The 25,088-nt window shown below is 41.9% G+C and overlaps 1 protein-coding gene across 3 annotated transcripts in view; it reads right to left on the bottom strand.

Annotated features, from left to right (window-relative positions):
- Window positions 1-24,431, bottom strand: part of atp2a3 (ATPase sarcoplasmic/endoplasmic reticulum Ca2+ transporting 3) — a 46,488-nt gene extending 22,057 nt beyond the window's left edge. For 2 of the 3 annotated variants that reach the window (XM_052047750.1, XM_052047749.1), the window contains exons 1-5: window positions 23,999-24,431; window positions 10,302-10,319; window positions 9,940-10,022; window positions 4,384-4,488; window positions 3,110-3,248 (exon numbers count right to left, since the gene is read on the bottom strand). In XM_052047750.1, coding sequence (XP_051903710.1) covers window positions 3,110-3,248; window positions 4,384-4,488; window positions 9,940-10,022; window positions 10,302-10,319; window positions 23,999-24,116 — 463 coding nt within the window. In that variant the 5' untranslated portion in view covers window positions 24,117-24,431. The remainder of the gene's footprint in view (window positions 1-3,109; window positions 3,249-4,383; window positions 4,489-9,939; window positions 10,023-10,301; window positions 10,320-23,998) is intronic. The other variant, XM_052047751.1, reaches the window with a different exon arrangement.
- Window positions 24,432-25,088: the final 657 nt, after the last annotated feature.

Below are 25,088 nucleotides of genomic sequence, written 5' to 3'. Positions count from 1 at the left end.
AGAGTGTCCATTGAGAGTGTTTTCTCAGAACAAATTAGAAGTTCAGGTGGCTCAGTTTGCCGTCTGCTTTTGACACTACCCCACAGTCAGAATCTCACTCTTGCATAAGAAACTGGGCAGAGTAAGCGCGACTCGTTTAACGGGAGAAGCGCAGCGCAGGTTTCCATCTCTTCAGGTCTTCTGTAAACCCTCACACAATCCTGACACCGAGACCGCCGCACTCACTCCATTAAAAACCTCAAGGAAAGTTCCGATGGAGGCGCAAAAAGGCAAGCGTGTCAAAACGGCGGTCAGCGTTGCCAGCGAAGTACCTACGAGAGGGCAAGTACACTGCAGGGGTGGAACCTTATGTAAATATATTCATTATATATATTTTTTCTGTTCTGAGGCATTTGTGGTCAAATGGTGTCCTTTTCCAATACCTCCATACAGTTTACTTTACCCTCCTCACATCAAGTTCCAGTGGAACCACCTCCGGGTAATCTGAGGTAGAGGAAAAAAACCTGGGAGTTTAATGAAGTAAGTTCAATGATGCAGATTTATTTTCTTTGTCAATGTACCCATGTAGCACTATTCGTGTGAGATGGTTTTCGAATGGGACTTTCGGGCAGAATGAAGTGCTCAGCTATCTTCCTGAGAGTGAATATACATCACACAGGCTATTAAACACAAAATAAATTTCCGTTTGCCACAACATGATGGACCCACAAAGAAATTCTCGAGAAGTGATTTGATTTCTCAATGGGGAAGAATTGATTCCATTGAACATCCATTCATTTTCGAATTTGCTTATCGTCACAAGGGTCGCGGGCATGCTCGAGCCTTTTGCAGCCGTTTTCGGGCAGTAGGCGGGGGACACCCTGAACCGGTTGCCAGCCAATCGCAGGGCACAGAGAGACGCAGACAACCATCTGTGCTCACACTCATACCTAGGGACAACTTTGAGTGTTCAATCAGCCTGTAATGCATGTTTTGTTAGAATGTGGGAGGAAACCGGAGTACCCGGAGAAAACCCACGCAGGCCCGGGGTGAACATGCAAACTCCACACAGTAAGGCCGGAGCTGGAATCGAACTCGGTACCTCTGCACTGTGAGGTCGAAACTCTAACCACTGGCCCACCGGGCCGCCCTCTTTCATTCATTCGTCTGAAATATTTTCAGAATGAAATTTGAACTATATTATAATATCCTTCTACCCAGAATCAATTCATTTTCTATACCGCTTGTCGTCATTCGGGTCCGTTTGCAGGGTGAACTGGGTTTTGAGCAAGAGACAAGGGCACATGACCGTCACCAGCTAAACCCAGGACAAAACATTCACACCTATGGACAATTTCAAATCTTCATATATGGTAAAGTATTTCATTTTTAGTTTTGGCCGGAGTACCCATCTTAAAAGCCAGCAAAATCGAATGCAATTCCTCAACCCGAAACCTGACTTCTCTCTTTTCCATTGGGCTTAATAAGGGAACTAAAACAATGACAACACTGTCGCAGCTCAAAACTCCACAATAGCATCCAGGTTTCTCATAACAAAGGCGTGAGCAAAAAGTGAGTCTGGGTCATCGTCATGACGATGGTACAGTGTTGACAGTTACAGCGAGGGTAGCGGTTGGTGTTAGGAATTGAGCAGAGTACTTTTGATGCTTTGCGACCTGCGCGAGCTTGTCTGCGAGTCTTGCTGAATACACGCGCATGTGCGGACGAACACGCCGGCTGCAACAAGCCCAAATTCCAAAGCACTATCGCTTACATAATCATAAACACTCAAAAGGGAGGCATATAATTGTTCCCATTTAGCCACACAGGTTCTATAAGCCCAAATTCAGCTGGGAGAGGCTCAAGCAACTCTCCGTGACCTTGTTCAGGATAAGCGGTGTTGAAAATGGAACGCATGGATGGATAGGTGGATAATGGCAAACCTTTCTGGGATTCTATATATACATACAGCTGTTTTATTATTTCATTGTTTAAAGATACCCCCATTACCGTTCAACAGGTGCATGTTTCTGCAGGAAGCTGTGCAAACGTGACGGAACCACAGATAGTTGTCGCAACTGTTTCAAGCTCCCTCTTGAACATTGCTAACACTGTCCCAGAAAACATTCGCACATTTGTGGAATGTACAGTTTCACTTTTTTTAAGATTACAACAATCATGTTTTTTTTTGTTGTTTTTTTTTTTAAACATACTGCAACATATCAAATAAATTTTTGTGGACAAATTTAACTCGGCACAGTCTCAGTGTATACAATTTTTGTAGAACTGGTACAAAAAGATGATAGGATGTTAGTACCGGTATATTCTTTTTTGGAGTATTTTAGGTCACTTTAAGAAACACATTTCACGGTGAAATAATGACATGTAGTGTGTTTGTATTGCTATCAAATGGAAAAAATGAATCACATTTCTCCCAACAGCATGTTAGAGTTAAACCTGATGATCTCTTGTATTTTACATTCACTCATGTATGGATCTCCCACAAATCTGCCCAAACTCCCACACCAAGCAACAAAAGGGGAAATGCAACGGCAATGGACTCCGCTCCCAAAAGCGGGAAAGCCAAAGGTCAAGTGACCACCTTCATCTTCGGAGGTCATGCGCTTGCACATGAAGTCTGCCGTACATGCATGCTGAAACCACAATGACACCACGACTACATTTAGATAGGGCTGCCCACACACGGGCGAGTTTATAGCGGGGGATGAGTGTCTGTGTGTGTGTGTGTGTAGAAGTGAGGACCTGACAAACATCCAGGTGGTGAGACTGAGAGCATGGAAAGCAAAGGGAAGTGGAAAGCTGTGGAAAGTTAAACTGGGCCTTAAACACAAGGGAAGACCACAACCACTTAAACCGAACCTCACACACACATACACATCCATGCATGCACAACTGGACGGTAGTTCTGGCACCTGCGAATATGGGGGAAAGACTTATGTAATCTAGTTTGTGTGATATTCCAACGATAGTTCCAGACTCTTGAATGGGCATCAAAGGGTGCAGGAGTACATGTTTCTGTGCAAGCTGCTGAGAGCAAAAGCACACCTGCACCTCAGAAAAAGCAACATGGAAGAGTAAATAAGCTTCGCTAAGGGTTTGGTAGGCTTACCCGCCACCTCTACGATGTCTCCTGGAACGATGTCCCTGGCTTTGATTCTCTGCACAGCCTTACGGTTCATGCGGTACACCTTACCCATCTCGGGTTCGTACTCTTTTAGCGCCTCAATGGCGTTCTCAGCATTTCGTTCCTGTTGAAAAGAGATGAGTCAGATTAGACAAGACATCAGGTCGGGACCGGAACAAATGTCAACATGCTTCAAGTCATGACTTTTACTCAACTCAGAGTGTCATAAAATAGGACAGTATTTTGCTTTTTCATATCAACACTTCCAAACTTAGTAAAGTACATCATTTGCTGCCATAAATTTGTGTGTATGTGTTTGCGCGGACAGGCGTGTATATGTATGATATCCTGGTGTGTGAGTTCCCACAGCATGTTAACAGGCAAAATTGATATTTAAAGGTACATAAAGTTATATGTAAACTTTTACAGGTGAACTTAATGTGACGTCAAAGCTTTTGAATGCACATGTCCAAGTGTTAAATGTTTCAGTACTTATTGCACAAGTTGCTGTTCTCCAATGAGGAGAAATTCACAACACTTAATTTGTCCTACTTTCATGATAAGATATCACAGTAGCGTCAACTTTTTACATTTTCCATACATTTCACCTGAAAGCCAAATAGCCCAAACTTTTCGTAGGTAGGGCATGTTGCCATCCAAGCAACATGTTTTTAAGAGACGTTACTGCTTTTTTACGGAAGACAATGCCAAGCTACATTGTGCACGTTATGAGACTGGCCTGCCAGCAGTCCAGACCTGTCTTCTATTGAAAACATGTCGCACATTATGAAGTGCAAAACAGAAGAATGGAGACCTCAGATTGGTGAGCAACTAGGATTGGACATCCAGTAAGAATGGGAACGAATTCCAACTATAAACCTCAGTTCCCAAATGCTTATTGACTCTTTTTAAACGGAAATATGATGACGCAGAGTAGTGAACATGCCCCTTTCCCATCTTCTTGGGAATATGTTGCAGGCATTAAATTCCAAACGAGTACATATTTCCAAAAAAAACCCCAAAAACAATGCTTATCTGTTTGAACATTCAATATCTTGTCTTTGTTTTGTACTTCATTGAAAATAGTTTGAAAATGAAGCAAATATTTGCATTTGTGCATGTGATGATAGTTTTACGTGCCGCCAATATAGCTGGAAGGCATGAATGAGAAAAAGAATCCACTGCACGATGCTTAACTTCACTGTTCTCTGTCGCCATTCTTTTCTCTTTTAGGAAAAAAAAAGAGAAGCATATCTCACCTGCCAGACACCAATGACAGCATTCGCAATGAGGATAAGGAGGATGACGACAGGCTCAACAAAGGCGGTGGCTGTCTCCTCCCCCTCCTCAAACAAAGCCAACACCTAGACAAACATATGGTACGCAGAGTCACAACTTCCTCATCACACACTTGATACTTAAGTCGTGTTTTGGTGTGGCGGAGGAAAAATGTCCTCACGGAGGGCAGAGTCGAGGCTACAATAAAAATGGCATTTTTTTAGGACAGCTGCGCCTCCAGTGAGACGTGATCATAACATTTAACCTTGCAATTTATGAATTCATTTGTTTGAGTACTTTGGAAAAAAAAAGTTCAGAATTACAATTCAAGCAATATTAACCTCTTGTTTCTCTCTTACATTGTTTCTAAGCTAACAAAATGAAAGAAGGAAGAAGTACAGGGTGAGAGTATTTACACTCAATTGCATGCTTGCTACCTTGGAAAAACTGAACAAAAAGCTGCCATTATTTCATCAGCAAATCCCAATGTATTTTTGTTTGTTTTTTTTAAACCATAGCCATTCATAAATTTTTCCACATGCCATTTAGAAACTACGATTAGAACTGCTCCATCACTGTTACGGGATATCTTTCGTCAATAAAGTGCATTTAAATGGAATGAAAAAAGTCACTGGTTTTTCAACAATCAAAACAGTGAAAGGCTGCAAACATTTGAGACTGCAATGTTGTGACAACACAAGAAGGCTGATTATTTCTGAAAACCCATCTTTTAGGTCAACAGTGTGTGCATGCCAAAACAAACTCAATAATGCAGATTTGACATAGTCAAAGCTACGCTGCTCTACTTTGTATTTAGTTGTTATTCATTCATCAAGTTTTATCAGAGGAAACTTTGTCGCAAGATTTCAATCCAATGCTGGGAAAAAGCGGAACTAGCGCCGTGTCGGTTGTCCGTCTGAAAAAGAAAACAGAACCAAGCTTGACTTGTTTTCCTTATTTCTATTAAACCTGTTTTTTTGAGTTGGGAAATCAAAATGTACGGCAGTGTTGGCTTAAGGGATTTTGCTCCAGCTCTGCAACCATTTGCATGATCTCAAACAAAACAGCATGTAATAAGATCCAGGTCCAATAATACCAGAGAGATCCGAGACCAACGAGGATCTTTGACTGTATATGGACTTCAAGATGTTAAGACAACCTCATCCATTAGCTGTGATTGATTTCTGAACATATCCAAAAAAGGTTCGCTAATGCTCCTGGTTGCTATTCACATTCTCCTAAGAATGAACGCGCGCTTGACTCCATTGTGAGGAGACGCTCGACACCACTTTAATCATCCGAGTCTGCGCCATCATGAAGCGGGGGTGACTCGGGCACCATCCGTTACGATGCAGTGGAATTTTGCACCACTCGAAAAGAGAGAGAGAGAAAGATTCTTGTTTAATTCTGGCTATTTCTTCAAATTTTGGATTTGGGTTTTTGTTATAGCTGTAACCTTTAACAGTGGTCACCAATCCCCGGGCCGCGGACCGGTATCGGTCCGTGGGTCATTTGGCACCGGGCTGCACAGAAAGAATAAATAACTTACTTGATACTTGACTTTCGTTTTATTCATTTTGGAATCTGAAAGATGTTTTCTTTTGAAAAATTACTGGATTCTCTGTTACATCCATCTACAATATGTCACTCTTGACACAGGTGAAGACGCACTTCTCAGTCATGTGATAGGTTAACCGCTAAAACGAAACCCAGGAGCTGGCAAAATGAGCAAAAAAAAAAAAAAAAAAACGTCTTTGGGAAGGGGAAAATGCTGCGCCAGGAGATAGAAGAGGGGCCTACGACTTCCAAGAAATAGAAGGCTACATTTAATAGACAGTACTTAAGATACGGATTTATCTCAATGGGAGATTCCCAAGCACCAAGTCTACTCTGCATAAGATGCGGAGATGGTGAGTCGTATTTTTCATGCACTTCGTATGTGCAGTGTATCTTATTTTGAAGGCACGTTTAAACATTACCATAGCGACCAGAGAGTGTTGAGACCAGACAGGATATTCTCATGTCATGATTCGTGTTTATTATTATGTTCTGAAAATACCACAGTTTTCATGCAGGTCATATCATATTATTTTGTTATATTTATGTGGCCTGCCAGATAAATACCCTTAAAAAAGTCCCTGAAAATATTGTCCGACCACAAACTGGTCCGTGAGGCAAAAAACGTTGGGGATCGCTGACCTACAATATTCAAAATTATGACAAATGTCAATCTCAGTTTTGGAATTGAATGACTGAAATAAGCTGTCCACTTCCACAACATTCTCATTCAGGGATGACAAACTTAACCCTTTCGTGCACCCTGTAGCCTGATAAGCTGTCTCATGTAGTAACCGCTGTCCCCGAAAGGGTTAAATGTTGTGTGTTGGGCACATCAGACCACGCACTTCCGAACCAGATTGCTGAAAAAATAAATAAATAAATATGGACAAAATACATGCAAATTTGCACCACATGCACTCAAAATATATTTTAGTTTTTAATAATACATTTTTCCAATATCAGCGTTCGTACCAAACAACAAAATAACCATATACGGTATTTTTTTTTCCAAGTGCAAAGGTCTGTCTTGCATAAAAATTCCAATCGAGGACAGTTTCAAACTGCAGAACAACAAACCAGCATTAAGGGCAAGAATTCATTTTGCACATTTTTGGGCAAAATTAAACTTATTTATGTATTTATTTATTTAAATGAGGCAGTAACTACGTTTGTCCAGTATATCGTGTGAAAGCTGCAAAAGTTATTTGGCTCACTGCCAGTGCAATATCGGGCAGTGTAAGCACAACCAAGACACGTCTGTCATCTGGTGGTCATCCGTGATATTACAACTTAAAAGTACAGCCAACCCCTTATTGTATTAGCAATTCGGCACCTGCGGAATCGCTTATTTTGCAATTTCTTTTCAATATTTGTGCATATTTGGGATTTTTGTGGGTTTATATGTATGGGTCTATCTTGCTGTAACCATCAACTGCCACGCCCGATTCTTCAAAGTCCATTGGTGCGATGATGCCAAAGAGTTCCCTGGAATACTTTTAGGATCCAGACCCAACTAACTCCTAACTTTATTTGGACTTGACTCTCATCACAGCCGAAACCATTTGATGCAGTGAGACAACAGATGTGTGACGAAATGGCGAACAGCTCATTGCCTCCGGGCTCCCTCGTGCACTGGCAGCTGCAGCAATCAGGTTGCTTTAAAAGTAATTTGAATGCCTCATTGATACACAATTACAAGCGGACAACAAATCTGCCTATAGTTAGTGAAACTGTTGATCCGTTTTACAACTCCAACTTCCCGGCAAGAAAAAACAAACCAAAAAAATGACCATGACATTTTAGGCCCCATTACACTAAAATTACTGCAGCGCTTTACACAGTTGATTGACTCAAACGTCATCTATCTCCACTTCATCATTGTCCAAAAAGTACACATTCTTTAGGCTTTTTTTTCTTTTTTTTTAGGAGGAGAAGACAAAAAAAACTAAGCGTTCACTCCAATTGCTCACATTGTCGGTGGGCATGTTGCAATGTGACCGACTAAAATCACAATATTGAACTAAGTTCCCAAAGAGCGAGCGCTAAATTGCAATTGCACCACTCTGAAAGATTACACTCGCTGTTGGCAGTGCATATAAAAATGGCTGAAAACTAAACGAAATATGAGAGACAAGATTTAAGAGTTGAAATCTTCTGGGCACACTAGATCAGCTGCGCATTCTGTTTGTCTTCGATGCAGTTTTGATGACCGTGACTATGTTGACGTCGAAAAGATCATCTTGCTAGCTTAATGCTTTCACCTGCTAACACAATAAGGTGTCCACTGTAGTCAGCACTGTCCCTGAAAGGTTTAATGATAACTTCCTGACAGCAACTTTTGACTTTTTATCTGCATGTTTATATGTTCTTTTAAGTCCGGTTTTTAAAAAAAATGCAGGGATTTTAGGGACAAATATCTTTTGTATATCATGTCAGGCAGCTAATCACAAATGTGTTAACGGAGACTCAGTGTTGATTTGGTTTCGTATTTCAGGTTCCACTTTTGTTGTCAATAGAAGGTAACAGCGCCGTTATTAAACGGGCACCGTAAGTGAGGAGAGATGAAGTGTGGTCACTTTTCAGTGGATGACAGAGTGTGTCGCGACACCCCAAGCGCGGTCGATAGCACGTCATTCTACTTCGTTTGAGCCTTATGACAGAGAGATTGGATGGCGACAATGGCAGCGCTCTCGGAAAAGGACCGTTTTTGTAAAACGCATTACGCGGTCTGCACACATTGACGCGAGCATTTTTGCATAGCAATAGCTAGCACCAACTCTCAAGATAAACACGGTCAATAAATAAGACAAACATTTGATTTGACAGTCACTTGATCGAATAAGGAGACGAATGATGGAAAGCTTACTTTTGAAGTGCCCGTGTACAAATAGTTGAGTCTTCCCGTCAAATGTCAAACTTCCTAATTAAGTTCAGTTCCCGTGCGCCGTTTCCGAAAATGCGTCAGTAAGAAAGACTTTCAAGAGATTTTGTTGGCCCCATTGTGACGTGGCAAAATAATGTGCCTGCGCTACCGACAAGGATCCACACCCAAGCTGACAAATGTATTTGGGTGGCTTTGTAATGAATTGTCGCCTCCACGAATGGATATACAATCAATCCAGTTTTTATGAGAATTCGGATTGGTTCGCACTTGCTCTTTATCCTTAGTGATGTAAAAATCCAGATTCTGTCATCCAACCAGCAGGGGGCAGCGGGCAGGATGAGTAGAAGCTTATTTGCGGAAGAAGAACCGTACTAGTTGTTTTCAACACAAGTGTTAAAACAAAAGACAAATGCACTGCCATTATTGATTGTTGAAGTAGTACAAAAAGTACAAAAAGACATGAAGGTGATCAGTGTGACGTCACGCAAAGAGGTGGATGCGCAAACAGTGGAAGCCAACAGAAATGTAACAGAGCTTGATGAATGTCAAGTAGGCTGGGTGTGGAAGAAGTTAACAGCTTGCCTTCACTCTTCCACGTCAACCAACGTATTTACAGAGAAAACTTCATCTAACAGTACTTGAGGAAAAGTGAGCTTTTCCAACCCACGCCTGCCCTCGGAGCCGTTCGGGAGGGCAAATTGTGTCAAATACATTTTTAGAGCCATGTTATCCCCTCCCACCCCAGTTTCAGAAATAGCAATTCCATCCCAAAACACCAGAGACGTGCTGTAAGAGATGGAAAAATCTGCATTTATACTCAGGATTCCCCGTTCCATGCCTCCCCTACCTTCACTCCAAGCAGGGTCACAATTTAAGCCGCTGCAGTGGTTTGGATGTTCCCCTCACTAAAACAGGATCGACACTGGATGGAAAAGACTTTCATGCTCTATTTTCCATTTTAAAACAGAGCAGCAACTATGTGACCGCTGCTCCTTAATGAGAATGAGGCCGATAAGCAGCATCGGTTCCCAACCCAAAATCCAATTCCAGTGTCATTATTTCAAAAAGGGGGGGTGAACCGAGAGTTACTTACGAAGGAGACACAGGCAGCGAGAAGCAGGATCCTGACCAGAAGGTTTTCAAACTGCTCCAACACGAGTTCCCACAGGGACTTTCCTGTTAAATGCACACACATTTGCACAAACACAGAGTTGTCTGAAAGGAGTCAAAGTCGAGAAGATTTAACAGTGGAAATAATGTGTATCATCTACTTTCCAAACATCTACAAGCAGAAGAAAAAATAAAAAGAATCATAATCTGTATATACAGTAGTAGTAGTATACATATGTATGAGCGAAACAGCTTAGTTTAGAAATCACCCCAGACATTTAATCAAGCAGGGGAGGAGGATAGAAGTCACACTGGGGGACAGGGGGGGGAGAAAAAAAAACATACCTTCTTCAGCAGGGAGCTCTGTCGATGTGACGTCACGATGGTTGTAGAACAGTTGAAGAGGTGGAGGCGGAGACGAAGGAAGCGAGGATTGGTAAGGGGGAAAAAAAAAGAAAATATATTTTGTTAACATTGAATTTTATGGACCTGCTTGAAAGACCACAAGTCAACGCATTTTCAAGCGTGAACAACTCCAATTGAAGTTGATCAAATGTCTTTCACATTCATTCATGGCTCTTGGACTTTATTTTAGTAGAAGATCAACCTTGAAGACCAATTCGGTGATGGAGAATAGTTCTGTGAGACGGAATAATTTGGTTTTTGTTCCCCAAAATAAATAAATAATGATTTTTTAAAAATTGCATTACAAATCACAATCGCAATATGAAGATGTAGATTTTTTTTTTCAAAATCATGAAACCATAATTTACAGAGACCTTTCCTGTTGGATGGTGGTTGTAAATGTTTTAAATGTGATTATAAAGGAAGTCATTACTCTAAACTGAAAAAGAAACCCAAAACAGATATATTTTTCTTTGGCTCTCAGCTTTTATTTGTAGTCTATTTCTGTCAGAGCAAAAACTCCCACGAAATCTCGGCACCTGACAATTTTTCTCATCTGAATGTTTTGAAAGCGACATTGTTTTTGTTTTGTTTTTTTTTGCCGCTGGGGTTTCATGAACAAATAAGATCACCCCGCACTCAGGTGAGTCACTCGGCAGAAAACAAGACGTATTCTGAAAAACGCGGGTAGCGTTTCATTCTGTTACCACGCTTATGACACAAACCTGCTCAGTCAAGTCCAACACAAAGAAACACATTTATCCTGACTGCTGATGAATGTAGAACAATTTTGTGATGTGCTTCAGAGGGAAAAGAAGCAACATGCGGATTGCGGCGACCCTAAATGGTGCCGTGGAAAGATGCGCCATGTTTCTCAGGCATGTTTTGAGCAGCCGTCCTTTACACGATTATGAAACGTGACCGTGTGTGGGGAAAAAGAGTTGGAAAGCGGGAGGACGGTGACGCCAGGCCTCCGCCGCCTTCCAAAAACAAAATCCTTGCAGCCACTCAGTTTGCACTCGTCACGAACGGAAAGAGAAACAACTTAAAGGGCAATTGGCCAAACTTTGGCACTTACTTTCGAGTTGTGGACTTGAAAATGATGCCCGAACTAAAAATTCCCCTCCCCAAAAGACCCAGCAGTGATTTCAAGCTTGTTTTCTGATGATTTTAGCAGATTTTGGAGCGCCCCCAGGTCAGACTGCTTGGTGTCCGAGGCAGAGGACCAGCCCATTTCCTCACAAACATAATGTTTGTCCAAACTACATCTTTTATTATGAAGCTACTTTTACCAAGTGGAAGGGCAATACATATTATGATCATTATTATTATAATTTTGTTTACATATTGCTCCAAAACTGATTGCTCTCATTGAAAATAAATGCTTCTTTCATTTTGTTGATCAAAAAAAGTACAACAGTGTAGTGAAAAAAATGGACCGTCTTGACAACACACATCTTTTATACATCGTAGCCAAGGCTGTAAAAAAAAGGAATTTTCAAGAACTAATTTGATCAAGCATAATTAAGCTGAAAGTCACACAGTGTCGTATTTGCGTTTTGACGTTTGGCTTTCAAAAGCGCGGCTGAATAAATGATGTCAGGAGCCAGTCCAGCTCGATTTGCCACGCTGTTAGTTTGCCTCTTCTCGCTGCTCCTTTCAAGTGTTTTCATTTTACATTCATGTGTTTGACTAATTGTCCGAGACTGTTCTTCTTAGTCCCCCCCCCCCACCCCCCACCATGCACTCAATTGGCGGCATATCTGAAGTTCATCGCAAAAAACAACAACAACAAAAAAGATAGTGTTTAAATGTGCTAACCTCAGGCGCCTACATTGTGTCCAGGAAATACCGTATTGGCCAAAATATAAGACGGTGTTTTTTGCATTGAAATAAGACTGAAAAAGTGGGGGGTCGTATTATATTCGGGGTCTAGACATTATACACATTCACGACACTAGATGGCGCCAGATATCATTGAAGCGAATGCTGAACTTGACTCCCCAGGCCGAAGTGAACCCGTCACGAAGAATAAAAATAAAAATAGCGGTAGCACGAAGAAGAAAATAAATAGCAAAATAGCGGGAGCACGAAGAAGAAACATAAAAAATAGTGGTAAGAAAGAAAAGAGAAGAAAATAATAGAAGAGATAACAGAAAATGGAGACACGGAGCGACAATCTGGAGAAAAGTGGGTCGAGGCTCGGCCAGGTTAACTGCCAGCTGAGGAGAAGTTATGATGTACTGTAATTTACATTTCAAAAAGCAGAAGCCATTCATTTATGAATGTGATTGCACTCTAGTTTACATATGTAAATGTTCAGATGTTAAGATTTGAATGAGGCAAAATAACATGATTTTTTTCCCCCTCAAATAGATTGTTATAATCATTTGTTTCAGATGTACTGTAATTATTTTCTGTGTCAAAATGAATTTAGTGTTCAAAAAGTCTTTTTTCAAACTTGAGTCTTGAAAAGAAGGGGTCGTCTTATAATCAGGGCCGTCTTATATTCGGGCCAATGCGGTATATAAAAAACATTTTTTGAAAAAGAAGTGCTGCATTCAAGTGCCGGGCTAAAAAAAGAGATTTTCCATAAGCAACGTGCTGCCTGGAGTTACGTCACCATTGTGTCGTTTGATGTCTAACCTGCTTTCTTTCCTTACCAGTTGGATCATGTCAAGGTTTTGCGTGCTTCCCCCTGCTTCAAGGAACCATGTTATAGAATTAATTTGGAACCCCATCATCTCAAACTAGTTGATTTGGTCCGCAGTCCGCACCTGAGCTCCATAACTTTAACACCTGACTAAACAAACGGAACCCAGGGCGAAAAACAACTTGATGTTGATTAAAACAGACGACTGTGACTGCACCTTATTACGGGTGTCAAATAAACACTTTCCCGATGATGTGTTCTGGGCATGTGCAGGCATTAAGTAGACCACATTGGAGCGACTGCGTCATCAAGTTGACCTTGGATTGCCTCAGTGCCCCCCCCCCCCAAACTCGATGAGTTGGATGCTGGGATTGGGCATCTTTGTTTGGCCCGCCACCACTGCCAACCGGGGCATAGCAAGCACGCCAGATGAATAGCGTGGGCGTAATAAACTGCTGAGTCACCGTGGAAGACTTCAAACTTGCAGTCTCGAGGGCTTTTACCGTTGAGGTTTGATGAGTGAAGCCAGAGGGGAATTCAGCGGCGGGAGCAGCAATATAGAGAAGTGGGTTCTGCTGTTTTCTACGCTTCACCGGTCTGACACAAGCCCCATTACCGCGCTTTCCCTTGGTTGTATGATGTTTTTGTAGCAGACGGGCTGGCTGAGTCTCAAGTGCGGGAGACAAAAGACAGACTGAGTAAAAGGACAAGACAGCGGGAGGGAGGGCTGAAGGTGCAGAACGGGTTTCCCGGATTTCCCTCTGCCAAGGATTCCCTCGCAGTCACTCTGGGCTGCGTCAAGCCAAAGGCTTGCCCAGTCACATTCCTGAATACTTACTCACGTCAAGCGGTGCCCCCGCAACACCTCCCCACCACCTCCCCACGGGGCCAGACAATGAAGAAAAAAAAAAGAGCTTGTTTACACACAGCAGAGAAGCGCTCGATGCCAAGCAAAAGGGGAAACACTTCCTGGAGACGGTTGCCAACAACAGCAAGGGGTTTGTTTCTGTGTCCAACTGTTGGAAGAAAAAGCGGGAAACCTGACATCTTTCTTTCGGCACTTCTCATTGTTTCATTGCTTTCACGGTTTGACTCTCTTTGCACAATCTGCAGATGATCGGGAACCAAATAAATGTCACACGAGGAGGGCTGGACAGAATTACCACGCGTGACTGAGTCTCACGGGTAAATATCAACATTGCCAGTGCAAACAATTCTAATCTGAATCCGCATGCCTGAAATGTGACAATTACATAATATACAGTGGTAGCTCTACTTACGAACATCTCTTCATCTTAAATTTGCATGTTACGAAATGCCTCGACAGGAAAACATTGCCTCTTGTTACGAAAGAAATGTCAAAATACGAAAAGTAAAAATACAATACTCATAGCTCCGAGTTTCCTGAACGCAACATACTTATAGCTGCTCTGCCATTGGCTACAACCAAGCATCATCCTGGCATCCCATTGGCTAAGAGGGACCTCTACCATATGTGTCTTTGTTTGGAGATGGATAGAAATGTGTCACTGCAGCGTCCTCATCATTCGCCCCTCGGGCCATGAGGCATTCCGACAATTTTATGTAAATGTTAATCACTCAGAAAAAAAGTGTTCACCTGTCAGTCGATCGCTCACGATGCTGATGTTTGCCATGGACTTTTTTGAAGGTTGTTAAAAGCCGACAAAAGCAAACGTCTTTCCAGTTTCCAGAACTTTCCAGTTCTTTCCAAAACGGCAGGCAAAAAACACTTCTGAGAGAGAACATGGACTGACGAGGGCAAAAAACAATGAGGACGCAGTTAAAAGTTAAATGACCATCATTTTCTTTTCTTTTTTTTTTTTACATTATGCACAACTCTCATTTATTGTGCAATAATCTAATTGTAACATGTATTTGTTAGCTATTTTGATGCACTTTTATGCTTCAGGAAACATTTATGTCTGAATTTTGGGGGGTTTGGAACAGATTAGGACAGTGGTGGGCAAACTACGGCCCGCGGGCCGAATCCGGCCCGTTGGGCTTATTAATCCGGCCCGCCGAAGGTTGGTCCACAATTAAGGTTCGATGTGAATGATTGCATTCATTTCAATTGGACTTGTAATGATAGGCATTTCACCACCAGGTGGCGCATTGACTTGAAGTTGCAGAACACGGAGGGAGGGGCGGGGCAATCTTTTCGACCACCTAGTACCTCTGTATCGCTCTACTTCTACTAGTCTGATCACAACCGATCTGCAGCGATGCACAGGCTAAAATAGGTCATCAACAACACTTTTGTCATTTAAAAAAAGTATATTAATACCGTACTTTCATGTTTTTGTTCTGTTGATGTTTGATATGGACTGTCAACAAATGCAGTTTTTTTTTTAATGTACCATAGCTCGTGCTGACCTGGCCTTTCTGTCAAATTTTAAAAGTCAATGCGGCCCCCGAGCCAAAAAGTTTGCCCACCCTTGGATTAGGGCATTTGCATGGAAAACGCCTCTCTACTTATAAAAATTTCTACTTAAGAGATTACTTCCATCCCATCCATACATTTTCTACCGCTCATCCGGGGTCGGGTCGCAGGGGCAACAGCTTTAGCAGGGAAACCCAGACTTCCTTCTCCCCAGGCACTCGTTCCAGCTGTGCCCGGGGGATCCCGAGGCATTCCCAGGCCAGCTGGGTGACATAGTCTCTCCAGCGTGTCCTGGGTCATCCCCGGGGCCTCCTACCGGTGGGACATGCCTGGAAAACCTCACCAGGGAGGCGTCCAGGAGGCATCCCAATCAGATGCCCGAGCCACCTCATCTGGCTCCTCTTGACGTGGAGGAGAAGTGGCTCGACTTTGACCCCCTCCTGGATAGCCAAGCTTCTCACCTTATTACCAAGGGAGAGCCCAGACACCCTGCGGACAAAACTCATTATGGCCGCTTTTATCCGGGATCTCGTTCTTTCGGGATTTCTTCCAGAACCAATTAATTTTGTAAGTAGTGGTACCACTGTACATTCTTATATATATATATATATATATATATATATATATATATACACTGTATATATAATCAAAACAAATAGGAGACGTCATGAAATGTGTGTGTGTGTGTGGGTAGGGGGGCGGGGGCATTTTGGGTGTATAACTTAACAAACTAGACCAAAAATAAATAAGCGAAGCATACCATCATTGGTCTTATTCGTGCTTTTGTTGACATTCGTTTCAGGCTACGACTACTTTCCTCTCTTGAACCATAAACAGCTTCTGGGTCAGCTCATTACGAGTGCGAGGAAGTATATTCTTCACCAAACTTCTCCAGAGTTGAGCCAATCATCCACGAGAATGTAAAACCCGCCTAAAAATATCGTGCCGGGAACCCCCCTAATAGCTTTTGCGCACTAATGTATGATTACTTCCTCCATACACTTCCTCTCGTAATGTACGATCCCACTGGAAAAACGCTCTGAAATGCATTAACAAAAAGCGAACGGCAAATGTTGCCAATGTTCCTACCGAACCGTATTAATGCGATTGCGCAAGAGACAACGGCCGATTCCTGCTTCACTTCAGCACTGTGTAAATAACTTGAAGTGTTCAGTCCATATACGCGTCGCCAGCAGACGAAGTGACACTAAGCCGCTCTTATCATTTCTCGGCAGCACAAGAAAAACGAGGACATCTGCTTGTCACCATGAGAAACCTCAAACTGGAACTTACAACTGCACAGAAATAAATGCGGGACGGGTCATGAGCGCGCGCACAGTAATTATGTTGATATCTGTGGATAATTCTTAATAACACGTTTCCTCATAATACGTTTTTCCTGCTGTATATTCTGTTATGTCTCACCGACCCCCCTCGTCCACCCCCAAAAATGGTTTGATAACGAGTTTCCTAGATGAGCCCAATTCAAAGACCATACAAGGAGAAAAGTTTGCAGTGGGCTCCAAAAATGCAGTACGTGAAGACTCATTTGTCAACGATTTTATTCACGATGTTCCAAACGGATGGAATGGTGGATTTTTATAAACCACGAGACACTCATTAAACACTGGATCATGCACAGAAAAGTGGTAAGGGTGGAACAAAAAAAAAATATTTATTCCGTGTAGTCATTATTTTAGGCTCTGTGTTGGATCAAACTTTAATTCACCCTCATAATGTTATGAGGTGAGCAAATCTTACCAAATGCCCCAAATGTACCGTCTGAAACTGACTTTTTTTTCCCTCTTCTTTGTTTCTGGGCGATGTCATGAGATAGAATCAAGTGGAAACTTCTTTCTAGTTTAGAGCAAATGTCTTGAAATTCAGGTCACCGGCTCTGTCTTCCGTTTACTTTCATCCAATCAAACGGTTTTGACTTTTATCTTAAATGGTGTGATCTTTTCTGATATCGCTATGGAATGCCCTCACAAACCACAACAATGATAAACGTTAAAATACCAAACGGTAAACAAATATCGTCCGCTAATTATTATTTTTTTTTTTTTAAAGGATGTAATTGTACTGCATAGATAACGGAATATTGTAAAAACTGTTGAACGGACATTCGGCACGGTACGGTTTTGGGTAAACAGGGTACACGTGCACATTTGTGGATGAAGCAAATTCTCCGTTTATTGAAATATCCAAATATAAATTGATGATGAACACATTAATACCATTTTAGTAAACACGTTATGACAACGGGATAAATTTCCAGGGAGAAAATTTCATTTTTATCCATCCATTTCTGGTACCATCTATTCACGTTGTACACATCGATTTTCGAACAGCCTTCTGGAACGGATTATGGTTGAAAACCGAGGTATGCCTGTATTAGGGGTGCAGGTGGGCTGGAGCAATGAAGTTATCCTTTTCAAGTAAAATTTTAGAACAAAACAGGCAACAAGCAGGATGACACACTTGAATCACTTGAGCCAAGAAGTGACTCCATACCCAGTGGCCTTGATTTTTCTTATTTCTTTTTTCGACAACTCAACTCGCTCTTCTCAGCCCACATAACTCTGACGGGGCACGACGCAGTTCTCTATTGGATAAATGATTAGACAATTCAAGTGAAAGCCAAACAAACGCCTGATTGAGGAGACCACTCAGGAGTGTGTTGGCGTGGAGGACGAGGAGGGGGAAGAGACAATGGAACATCTCACTCAACCAGTGACACATTCTGCCTTTCAAGTCGTTGTGCGGCGCAGAAGGAGAGAACTCTAAACTGTGCGAGGGGAGAGCCCCCAAAAGAGAAAGTTGTCATTCCGAGTTGAAGTTTAGTGTACAAGCAACACGTAAAACAAAAGAGAATTCAACATTGTATCTTTTTAAACGGGTTCAATTCCAGCTCCCTCCCTGTGTGGGGTTTGCATCTTCTCCCTGGGCCTGAGTGGGTTTTCTCCGGGTACTCCGGTTTCCTCCCACATTCCAAAAACATGCATGGCAGGTTGATTGAACACCCCAAATTGTCCCCAGGTGTGAGTGTGAGGGTCTCCGTGTGCCCTGCGATTAGCTGGCAACCGGTTCAGGGTGTCCCCCGCCTACTGCCCGAAGACAGCTGGGACAGGCTCCAGCACCCCCCGCAACCCTTATGAGGATAAGCGGAAAATGGATGGACGGATATTTTTAAACAGGAATCTTCAACCAATCCATAATACACAAAAGAAAAATATAGACAAGTCACTTTTGTTGACGCTCCCATTTTTCATGAGCGGAACTCCAAGACGTAAAACCGTTTTTGTTGATGCAAAAGGCCCATTTGTTTGTTTTATTTTTTTTAACGTTTGATCATTTGTCTACATTTGTGTTACTTAGCGCTTCTCCTTTGCCAAGATAATCAATTCAAAGTGAAAACTGAATTCCCCACACAAATCGCCCACGGATGCTGAGAGATGACAAAATTGAGCCAAACTGACAAAGAACAAAAAGTATTGCACATTCGGTTGAATCAAATTCACAATCAACATCACGATATAGTAGAATGCAATTTTCAAATCACTTAGGCTGCAATTCGGTGGTTGGGGGGGCCACGTCTTTATATTTGTGGCTTAGTCAGCATTACTTTTTTTTTCTGTATGTGTGGTGTCGAGATAAGTTCATTGGCTAAAAAGTGTTTTCCACGGGTTTACATGTCATCATTTTTATGAGATACGAAAAGTTGAAGCCAGAGATTTGTCATTTACGCCACACTTGCGAGGTAGAAATCTGTGAAGTTATGGTCGTGAACACTTAAAAGGCTGAAACTAACTAAGTCGACCAAAAAAAAAAAAAAAAAAAAAGGTCTTTCATATGATTTTATTTGCCGTTTTTTTTTTGTTTGGGTTTATTTATTTATTGGGGCGGGGGAGAGTGGGACTAGCCTAACCCATCAATCCAAAACATTGATGACAAATAAATCCAATATTTCATTGTAACCTGGATTAATTTATTGCTTGTGTTTGTTAAAAACAGAATAAAGTACATGGGAAGCGGACCTTGAAAAATTTAGGGTCGCAATAAATCGCAATCTCAATATTAAGGGGAAAAAAAAAGGATCTGTCATCTGGTACCTAAATTGCAGTAGCGAAACGCTTCTTGTCGTTTCTATTGGACGACATGACGGGTGAAGAACACCACCACCACTAGTTGCTCCTCAATTTGCGTCGCCCAGCACAAACGTCACATCGCTTCCAAATTAGCCATCATTTCGTTTCATGTCAATCATGCAGCGAATGGCTCAGGGACACTCCATGTCGCCCACTCCGATAAGGATTTGAGAGTGCGATAATCGACTAGGTTTTTAATTTCAATGAAGCCACAAAATAATACCGACGGCAACCACTTTTAGGGGAAGGGCAGACTTTATTTACTTGATTTGAATATTACATGATGAAATAATGACTGCGAATTATTCCATTTTGCGATAATGGCTCTCTTAATTGTTCAAAACTACTTGCTAGTGTTGTATTAAGCAAAAAAAAAAAAAAAAAAAGCTGCCCAGGGGAGTTGTTCCAGACGCGGATGTCGCCAACTTCCCATAGTTCATGTCAGGTCATGTCATGTTTTCGAACTATCAAGGAGAGGACACCATTTTGTCTTGACAGCAAAGGAGGAAAACCTAAACTGTCAGTATGCCCATTCTCGGAAAAAAATAAGCCTCTTTTTTTCCCTCTCTACCTGCTAAAAATGGGAGTCCTTTGCTTGTGGACTGTGAATGTGCAGGACGGAATTAATTGACCATTACAGACTGTATGAGCACAAACATTCTTTTGAGTGCCTGCATGCAGGCAGTGTGTGAATATATGCAATTTAAGTGACTTATTGATGGGGGGGGACACTTTTTATGCGCCAGTAAGTGGAGGAATAAATGAAAGGAGTTGTTGGTGGGCCATATATGGAAGGTGTGAATGAACAGTTGTTTCGCGTCTGACGGAGGAGAATAAAAAAAGCCCTCACAGAAAGCGATATTTTCTGATAAGCTTAAAATGAATTGTTGGGATACAGCGATAAGATGTGGTTACATTGCAGGGAACTGTATGCAACAGCATATATTCCATTTTTTTTTCCTTAGTGTTTTAAGACATCTTTATGATCATTTCCGCATCAAAACAAGATAACATTTCTCAGTAGGAGAATGCGTCCTAGTGTGTCAGTAAAGTACTTATCAATGTAACATTCAACTCATGGCAAATCAAAAATATGTTTTCATTTGGGGGAAAAAAAAAATCACTGGGTTTATTGTCCATATCATCCTATAAATGTTGTCACTCGAAATGTCCTTGATTGACTACGGAGAAAATGAAGTTGCCGAGCCAGTCTCATTCAGAGCATAATAATGCTTCTCAGTGAAGAAGGGTGGGGGGCGGCTTCCAGGAAATCCAACATTACATAGATGGTTGCATGCTCGTCTTTAGACCGCAAATTAGTTAAGAATGAATCAAGAACGCCTCTGGTGAGTTCTTGTAATTCGTCTTCCCCAATTGGTCTGGGCTGCTTCATGGGAAGTGAACAATGTGACTGTACACGCAGACAAATAAGAGTAAGCGATTTCGATAAACGATTCAGTACGATTGCACAAAAATCCCCTAACGAGTAGAGGAGCCAAGTAAATATTAGTTTAATCTCGGTGAGGAGCTACGGAAAGGTACAGATAGATACTTTGGTGATAGTACGTGAGTGTATCAATGGAACTGGATCATGTAAGATTGCCTTTTATATGCCATCTCATGTCCACACCAAGATAAACACTTACACTCATCATGCTAATGAGATTCTGGTAACGCTGCCTAATTTTTGGTGCACGTGTGTTTGCCAGAGCTAACATGCTTCTGCCACTGCAAGGCAGAAACAAACACCTTGCAGTCAACTCGAAAGTCAATATTTTCCGAGACGAGGGGAAGGAGAAGCAGCTGTTTCACACTCTGTAATAACATATCCTAAAGTAGTCAACAAAGCCAAGTGCATGCATGACTGGCCTCGATACTTTGCCTTACTCTTCAAGAAGAAACAAGAGTGAACACAATAATAGTCAGATCCAAAAAGGGAAATGGGTATCCCCTTGCACCAGCTATTATCTGTACAGACTTAGACAGACACACACATACACGCACACACACGAACAGGAAGTTCACAGCTAAAAGCGAAAAGCGATGTTATCTGTGGCGAGACGTTTCTTTTTCCATGAAGTCATCACAGGCTGCGCGGCAAACAAGAGGCCAACTGTTTGACTCGCACAATATGGCGCTATACAGTACTCCGCAGCTTGGCCACACATGCAAATGACAGGCCAGGAGGGAAAGGTGGGGCTGTGAACATTCAACACTCTGACATTGACTCGAGGCTTCACACAAATTGACAGCGCTGGGAGCACGCGAAAGCTGATACTAAACAATAAAAGGCAATTCGACAATTGATGGATATACAGGAGATATCCACCAAGGGTGGAAACTGTTTTAAAAAAAGCTTTGTGTGTCATTGTTAGCAAGCAGGCTATATCCTGCTTCTTACATGGTGACAAACAAATGAGAAACACTTAAAATTTGGATGGTTGGACCTGTGTGAAAATATGTAACTGTATCTACACCATTATCCAGATTCTCTCCAAACTTTTGAGGGTTCTTCCTTGGCATGTTCACAATCTGAAACGACCCACAACCAATATTTTCCATTGATATCAAATAATTCCAAATATATTTGTTGTAGTTATAAAATGAATACAGTACATGATAAAATGTGATAATTTACTTTGAAGGAATTACACTGTTTTTGTTAGAAAATCACTGAGCGATGTCTTAGCCTATATAAGGGGAAATCTTGCTAGCTATTGCATGATGCTCATGCTATCACCAGATCTTTTCGTATTTATCCACACAAACTATCATTATTTTACCTTCTCTATTATTTAAGGTCTATGCGGCTGCAGTTATCACCTTTGTTCTTAACATCGGTGTAAGAATTGGATCCAGGGTATACCTGGAAATGATCAAATAGCAAGCTGACTGTTGTTGTGTTAAACACTAAACATTCAACCTTGTGTCTCACTCTCCAGGCACGACTAGTCAACTTTTACTACTTCAATTGTTAAAATAGATGGTAGATTTCCCCAATCTCACCTGCACAAGATCACAAACGCCAACATCACTCTATTACAGTGGAACCTGGAATTAATGGTCCCGGAAGCAATGGGGTCCTGATTTAAAGGACAGAAAATAGTGTCCAGACCACTCAAAATGCCCCTTTGTAATAGTACATTTCAAATTATCTAAGTTTTGGAATTGGTCACAATTTGCCAGAGCGACTGGTAACAGTACCTGTTTCCGGCTTGTGCTGCTTTCTTGTCCAAGATAAGCAGACTAACAGTAGACTAGAGCAGGCTAAAAAAACACACCAATGTGGTGGCCATGTTGGCAGGGGAAACTTCCCATCAAAAACAATGCATGTACATCCGTGGCAGCCATGTTAGTAGGGGCAAGTGTTCAATCAAAATTAATGGGAAGCGTTGCCCAAAGGATGCAGCTCAAAGTATATACAGGTAGTACGTTAAGACCTTATCTGTGGAAACTAATCATAACGGAGGTGAAAAAAGGAAGTGCCACATCGTGACTCATAAACATGACCAGATGTGCATGCCATTTCCTCAAAGCACCAACAAGGTAAACTTGAATAAACTTGAAGTTTGCAAACAGTTTTAAGCTTTTTTTTTGCATATTTATATACAGTTAATTTGCATTGTATGTAGGCACTACGATGTCATGTACAACCGGCACTAGCTGAGGAGCTTCCCCTTAATTAACCCGTTAAATCGAGGTTCAACTGTATTAATTTGGGGGCCATTTGTATTTCCCTGCTGCGAGGCTGATGCCATGACAGCCCGCAGTTTTTATTTGATGTTATCTTGTGACTTGAGCGGGAAAGTATCAGCCTATTTTTGAGAAACAAGTGTTTAAAATGAAAACAGGTTGATCAAGCTTTTGGGTTTCATCGACGTCATCGCCTCATCTTCCATTAGAGTAGTTGAAGTGTGTGTACTTCCTGCATGGTGGCCTGAATGACAAGCAGGGATGTGTACGGCGTGTACACAGAGGAAGGCTGCGGGTGTGTTTGACTTATTTTCGGAACCTGACATAAGACGACTTCAAATGACCAGCAGACCAGATTAAATGCGTTAATTAATATATTTAAGGGTAAATAGCTTGTCCTTTGTTCGGGACTCGTAGAGTCCCTGCAAGGACAGTTTCAATAAGTGAGCATACCAGCCCTGGTGGTGCATATAAGGGGTACAAATAACTATGTTGCAGTCCAGTAATTAGACATATAGAGTACATTTATGTGTATTATAGAATGAGGGAATCCGTCTTTGTGACGATGTAACAAAATCTCCTTCGTCTTAATATCTAAAAAGGTGCAATTTAATCTAACATTGCACCGAAAGTTCATCAGAAAAATGCAATGTAAAGCTCATATTTTGACAGATGCTAATTGAATCTTGCAGGTTTCAAGAACGGGGGGGTGATTAGGAGATAAATAAGTCAAACTACTCACCGTTCGGCCCATATTTCTCCAATTGCACTTTCACTTGTTCCTGAGTCAGTCCGGTGTTTTCATTCACGCCGAAAAAGTCTAAAACTTCACTCGCCGCTTTGGTGTGCGCGTTTTCCATCTCGGCGTCGGCGGATAAAATTTGGCGCTTAGATGAGGGAATGAGAATGCATGGAGTTGAACATCGACTCAGGCGCTCGTGCGGTGGAGACGAGCGAGGTGGTGGTGTTGTTAAGGGGTTGAGGGGGGCCCTCAATGGTTTTCCGCAAACGGACGCTGAGGCGGCTGGAGGCTTCTCCTTGCACGAGATAACCTGTCGCTCCGCGAACAGGAACAAGCTATCCCCCGGCTCTGAATGAGTCGCAAGCGGCTCTGCTTCAAATGCTCGCCTGCAGTCGACCTCATCTGCATGTGAAGGTGTGCTTGGATGTGTGAAACGGCGTGCGCCGCCTCTCATCTGTTGTACACTCCCCCCTGCGCCCCCATTGGCTGCGCATACCTGTCGGCACTCAGTCCGCCTGCTGGGACTTCCACCGAACGCACATGACGTACACAAGCCAGTCCTCGTTTTGCATGCTGTGATCACTTCGAATGCAGTGGTGGCATGTAAACATACTTGTTTCTCTTTTTGTTCTCATGAAGAGGATACAATATCCCATTTGTTTTGGGACTGAATAATCTTTTCAATTCAGCATTTGAAACATCAATAGAAATGCATTTCAGACATGTTGTATTTTAAGTTACCTAATTTTGAAGAACTCAGATTACTTACTTACTGTTTTAATGTTGGGAAAGTTTCATATTAACTGTGTAAAATTTACATATCAGTGACCAAATTTTATTGTATTTAAATTTTGGCAAAAAGTAAAAAAAGATTTTCTGTCCTTGTTCTTCAGGAACAGCGGTTACGACAGTGGATAGCTAGTGACTACTGACTACTTTTTTTGGTGTGAATTTGTGCAGAGTATCCTCAGTAGACACGACAAGCATATTTTGCATGTTATTTACCGTGACGTCACCTCTAGACCTGGGAGTTTACTTCCTGGAAAACCACTGATGAAGTCACGTGACGTGGGAAGAAAGTCCAACCAAT

Source organism: Hippocampus zosterae, chromosome 16 (assembly GCF_025434085.1).
Source record: "Hippocampus zosterae strain Florida chromosome 16, ASM2543408v3, whole genome shotgun sequence".
Taxonomy (NCBI): domain Eukaryota; kingdom Metazoa; phylum Chordata; class Actinopteri; order Syngnathiformes; family Syngnathidae; genus Hippocampus; species Hippocampus zosterae.
This window is presented reverse-complemented; position numbering and strand designations above follow the sequence as displayed.